At 37.1% G+C, this 5275-nt stretch overlaps 2 protein-coding genes across 2 annotated transcripts; one reads left to right on the top strand and one right to left on the bottom strand.

Moving 5' to 3' along the window:
* Positions 1 to 370: 370 nt before the first annotated feature.
* On the bottom strand, positions 371 to 1906 carry LOC131628964 (stearoyl-[acyl-carrier-protein] 9-desaturase 6, chloroplastic-like). The gene is made up of 2 exons (XM_058899774.1): positions 1274 to 1906; positions 371 to 1178 (listed from the first exon to the last, which is right to left on the bottom strand). The coding sequence occupies exons 1-2, from the start codon at positions 1829 to 1831 to the stop codon at positions 633 to 635; spliced, it is 1104 nt and encodes a 367-aa protein (XP_058755757.1). The 5' UTR covers positions 1832 to 1906; the 3' UTR covers positions 371 to 632.
* Positions 1907 to 2976: 1070 nt separating this feature from the next.
* LOC131628910 (uncharacterized) lies at positions 2977 to 3991 on the top strand. The gene is made up of 2 exons (XM_058899717.1): positions 2977 to 3508; positions 3717 to 3991. The coding sequence occupies exons 1-2, from the start codon at positions 2977 to 2979 to the stop codon at positions 3989 to 3991; spliced, it is 807 nt and encodes a 268-aa protein (XP_058755700.1).
* Positions 3992 to 5275: the final 1284 nt, after the last annotated feature.

Genomic DNA, 5275 nt, shown 5'->3' with positions numbered 1-5275 from the left:
TGATCTTCCCATTCTTTGTCCATGGCCACTGAATATAACTCTCCAACATCTTACAAGCTTGATAACATATGTTACAATATTCATTGTCTTGCAGCGGATGTCGAGACCACCAACATAAGTTTGAGGTTCACTGTCAACCATATCATTCAAATTCTTTGGAAAAAATATAATATTTGTTTCTTGAGTAGCTACTAGTTAACAACTTCTTCACCAAAAAGGTTTACAAGTTTTTTCTATGTGGCTGAATTAACACATGCTTGAACCACATACTGAACTATCTATAATCAAATATACTTTAATTATTTACATGTATAAGAACAAAGTCATATGAGTATTCTTTCTCTAACCATGTATTAATTTGCACTAGCATCAACAACCTGTCCTCTATTTTTTAATAAAAAATCATGTCTTCTATTTATTTTATGCATCACTCATACACATACACACAATCTCTCAACGAATATTGTTGAACAATAGTACGTCCTCATAGTTTTCTTACAATAATTTTATTTATTAATTACTCTAAAGAGTATAGGATAACCAAACACAGGATAAGAGGAGTTTAAAGATCACATATTCATTGCTTTTCCACTGCACTTTGTTTTTAAAGATTCTGTACTTCAATATGGACACTATTTATTGAAGATCCAACTAAACCTGGGTCTCATCTTTCGCACCCGCTCATCAGCACGTTCTTGTAGCCTCCTAATCTTGGGCACAAGCCCACACACGAGCTCTTGTGCATGTCTTCCCTCGCTCGTTAAACCCTCTATCTTCTCCAATCTCCATTTTCTAATCAAGAACTCCAAGTTATCAATGTAGTCACTAATCGTGTACACGCCAATGCGTTGTGCCACTGCAGAGAAGTGGGTGAAGAGCTGCGGGTCTTGTCCATCATACATCAAGTGTCCGGGCATCGTTATGTTACCACTCATTATTTTTGATATCGCTATCATCGTCTCTGTGGGGTCTACTTCTAGAAGTTTCTCCACAATCCTCTCGTATGCAATCTCGTGGCGCTTTTCATCCGCAGCAATGGTGCCACATATGCATGAAAGAACTGGATCACCCCTTTCCTTAGTCAGTCGAGCCAAACAACCATCCGACACAAAAGTGGCTCGCTCTTGAAAAGATGTATAAACAAAGCCCATATATGGGTTGTTTTCAGTTCCTATATCCTACACCACAAACAATCAATTTATTTAAAAGTTCAACACACAAGTATATACTAAAATGATTTAGCTAGTGTGTAAGTAAAAATCAAATACATCACCATGCCAGCTCCAATCAAGTATTGGATAGTTTTCTCGACCATTTGCATATCAACCCGACCAGTTAGATAGAGATATGTTTTGAGCAAATCTCCATGTCTATTTTCCTCGGCTGTCCAAGAGCGCGACCATATAGCCCATGGATTATCGCTTGCACCAGTCTCATCTGCAACCCCACCATCCAAGTTGTTTAAATATGATTGATATGTAGGCAATGCTTCCTCAGTGATCATGTTTCCCACCAAAACTGCCAGATATTCGTCTGGAAGCCCAGCCGTTCGAGCCCTTAAGTCGTTCACCTGATCGATAAACTCATCTGACGGTAATGCTGAGTTTGGCAAGAAATCATGTGGCTGCCAGCATTCTTCAACAGGTTTGGCCAGTGGCAATACATGTTCTGATACCCAACTCTCCAATGACTTGAAGATTTCTTTCTTCTCAGGAGGCATTGAGTGTGTGGTTTTGGCTTTTATGATTGTTTTGGATGGAGCATTTAGGTGGCACTGTGTTGGAGTCCACGAGTGTGGTGCTCCTAATTGGGTGCACATTGCCATCAACATGGTTTGCTATTATTGCTTTGTTATTGATTAGAGAAAACCATTTGTTGAAACTAGTGAACCAAGCCACTGATTTTATATACTAATTTCGTCTCTGATTGTAAGATTTTTTTTTGTTTCTTATAATGAAATGTAATTAATGTGTGCTAGGACTTCATTTAAACCCGATGTATTTGAAGTGCATCTACCTTCATAAATAATGCAAGTGACATAAATACTTTTTTAAGTTATATTTCACTTTATTATGTTTATACAAGTGTAATTAATTTTTGTATTGGTATATCTTAGGGTTCATAAATGCGAGACGGGACAAGAGACCTGAGTTTGTTAAAATTAATGTGTTGTAACCATCACTATTTTTAGTAAGCATTATGTGAGAATTGTAACTATCACAATATAATTATTGTCTTTATTTAAATTTATGGTAGAGTTGTATCATTAAGATTGAGAGAACTAAAGAGTCATCATCTTGATTACTAACCTATTGTATTCTCTATCAGTTTCCTTCAAGCCTATATAAAAGCTTTGTAATGCAAAGTTGAAGGCAAGGAGTATGTTGTGAATTCAATAAAATCATAGTTTTTCAATGGTTATCCACCAGTCGAAATGTAGTACAAAAAGTGACTAAAAATAGTTTTCTTGCAGAATCCTGCAACAATATAATTTATCACATACCACCTATAGAATACCACTAACATAGTGGTATCAGACCTGCAGATCCTTGCAGCTGCAGCAAAAATAACAAAAGTCATGACTTCCATAATTTATAGCAATGTTAAAGTTCCTTTGTTTGAAGGAGATAATTTTGATTTTTGGATTGTCAAAATATAGACTCTATTCACATATCTTTGGATGTTCTAGAGTATGTAAAAAATGAGTATGAAGAATCGGCGCCAACAAAGGCTGGAGAATCAAAAGAAAAGGCTGTCGAATCGAGCCAACAGAATGAAGAATAAAAGGAGAAGAAAATTGTAGATGCTGGAGTCCTTAGGATGATTCAGAGAGGAGTCTCTCTATCCATTTTCCCAAGGATTATGAGAAAAACATCGAAGGAAGCCTGGAGTATCCTACAACAAGAGTTTGAAGGAGACTCAAAGATGCGAACGATGAAGCTTCAATCTCTTAAGAGAGATTATGAAAGTTAAAGGATGAAGGAGAACGAGATCCTGAACGAATACTTCAACAGACTCTTCGAGTTGGTGAGTCGGATGAATTCACATGGTGATAGGATAAAAGATTGCAGAATTGTTGACAAAAATCTGATAAGTTTGGCAGCAAGATTTGACCCAATGGTGGCTGTGATAGAAGAAATCAAAGATCTATCAACCATGAATGTTCAAGGGTTGATGGGGGTCTTTGAGATCCTACGAGAAAAAGATGTTACAACATTTAAAAAAAATCCATTGAGAGTTCCTTTCAGTCTAAACTCAACATTCAGCCCAACAATGGTGAAAATAAGCCCCCAATACAAAATAGAGGTTAGTCTTCTAGAGGTGGCAGATCTGGAAGAGGCCGAGGTAGAGGAAGAAACTCACGAGGAAGAGGAAGAGGCGCATATGGCGGAAGATGGCATGATGGAGCATCAAATAAGTGGTGCCAAATTTGTAAGAGTAACACTCATGACGAGAAGGATTGCTGGAACAAAGGCAAACCGCAATGCCACAATTGCAAGAGATTCGGGTACCTTCAAAAGGATTGTCATCTTGCAAATCACCAACATGCTTCGAACGCGGAAGGAGGATCTGATGAAGGAAATTTGTTTTTTCTTGTCAAAAAGTATTTCATAAAGAAGGTAAAAATGTTTGGTATTTGGACAACGGCTGTAACAACCATATGACCAGAGAGATGTAAGCATTTATAAACATTGATTCTTCATTCGACTCAAAAGTTAAATTGGACAATGGAGAACATGTCGAAGTGAAAGGGAAAGGAAGCATTGGAGTCACCATGAAGCAAGTAAACAAATTCATACATGACACGCTTTATGTGCCGAAATTAGATGAAAATTTTCTTAGCAGTGGACAACTTCTGAAGCACAACTATTCTCTAAACTTTGAGAATATAGAATGCATAATTTTTGACTCAGAAAGAAGAAGTGTTGCCGTTGTGAAGATAACTAGCAACAAGAGCTTTCCATTATCTATCAACTATGAGAAAATGTAAGCATGATGGCCAGAGAAGAGAATGACTCGTGTTTATGGCACCGGAGACTTGGGCATTTGAATTAAGAAAGCTTTAAGTTACTCTATCAAAAGAAGATGGTTTATGGGTTACCAAGAATCGAAGAAAAATCTGGTGTATGTGAGGGTTGTGTGCTAGGCAAACACCACCGACAACCATTTCCAAAGGAAGGTGCATGGAGATCCATACAAGAGTTGGAACTTGTACACACAGATGTGTGTGGCCCTATGAATACTTTGTCTCATGGCAAAAACATGTACTTTGTCTTGTTTATTGACGAATTTATCCGTATGACTTGAGTATATTTCATGAGACAAAAATTTGAAGCGTTTGTAATCTTTAAGAAATTTAAAGCATTAGTTAAAAAACAAAGTGACCGATTTATAAAGATGGTGATAAGTGATAGAGCGAAGGAGTATACCTCAAATGAATTTCACCAATTTTGTGAAAATGAAGGTGTTGAAAGACAACTCACTGTTTGTTATACACGTCAACAAAATGGTGTATCTGAAAGAAAGAACCAAACCGTGATGGAGATGGCGAAGTCTATGCTACTTGAGAAAGGTTTGCCTAAAACCTTTTGGCCCGAGACCATTAACACTGCTGTCTATTTGATGAACATGTGTCCAACAAAGGCCGTGTGGAAAAAAACTCCATTTGAAGCCTGAAGTGGAATCACACCATCGGTGAACCATCTTAAAGTTTTTTGGTGTGTTTGCTATGCTCAATTTCCTAAGCAAAAGAGGAGAAAGCTGGAAGAAACAAATGAAAGATGTGTCTTTATTGGCTATAGTTCCACGTCAAAGGGCTATTGAATTTACAACTTGAAGACAAACAAGGTGATCATTAGCCGGGATGTTGTATTTGATGAGAACGCTTATTAGAATTGGGACGAAGACAAAATTAAGGAGAAAACAATCCCTGCAATCTTATTATAACAAAACTCAGCAGCTGAAAATGAGCAATCAACCCCATGTACACCAAGTTCTTCATTCTCTCCAAGTTCACCAATTCCAGGTTCATCATTTCCCAGCTTAACTCCAATAAAATTGAAGGACTTGAGTGATATTTATGCAAGATGCAACTATTGTGTTGTGGAACCAGAAATTTTTGATGAAGCAATCAAAGAAGATGTTTGGAGGAATGCGATGCAAGAAGAAATAAATACCATTGAGAAAAATAAAACATGACAACTAGTTGAAAAGCCAAATGACAAAGAAGCTATTGGAGTAAAATGGATTTACAAGCTGAAGCATAATCCAAATG

The sequence above is a fragment of the Vicia villosa genome, unplaced genomic scaffold (assembly GCF_029867415.1).
Source record: "Vicia villosa cultivar HV-30 ecotype Madison, WI unplaced genomic scaffold, Vvil1.0 ctg.000493F_1_1, whole genome shotgun sequence".
NCBI classification, from domain to species: domain Eukaryota; kingdom Viridiplantae; phylum Streptophyta; class Magnoliopsida; order Fabales; family Fabaceae; genus Vicia; species Vicia villosa.
The sequence above is the reverse complement of the archived record's forward strand: the minus strand, read 5'-3'. Positions and strand labels throughout refer to the sequence as shown.

Coding starts and splice junctions, on each gene's coding strand:
- LOC131628964 (XM_058899774.1), bottom strand. CDS start 1,831: ATGTTGATGGCAATGTGCACCCAATTAGGAGCACCACACTCGTGGACT. Junction 1,179..1,273: donor ACTTGATTGGAGCTGGCATG/GTGATGTATTTG, acceptor TTTGTGGTGTAG/GATATAGGAACTGAAAACAA.
- LOC131628910 (XM_058899717.1), top strand. CDS start 2,977: ATGAAGGAGAACGAGATCCTGAACGAATACTTCAACAGACTCTTCGAG. Junction 3,509..3,716: donor CACAATTGCAAGAGATTCGG/GTACCTTCAAAA, acceptor TCGACTCAAAAG/TTAAATTGGACAATGGAGAA.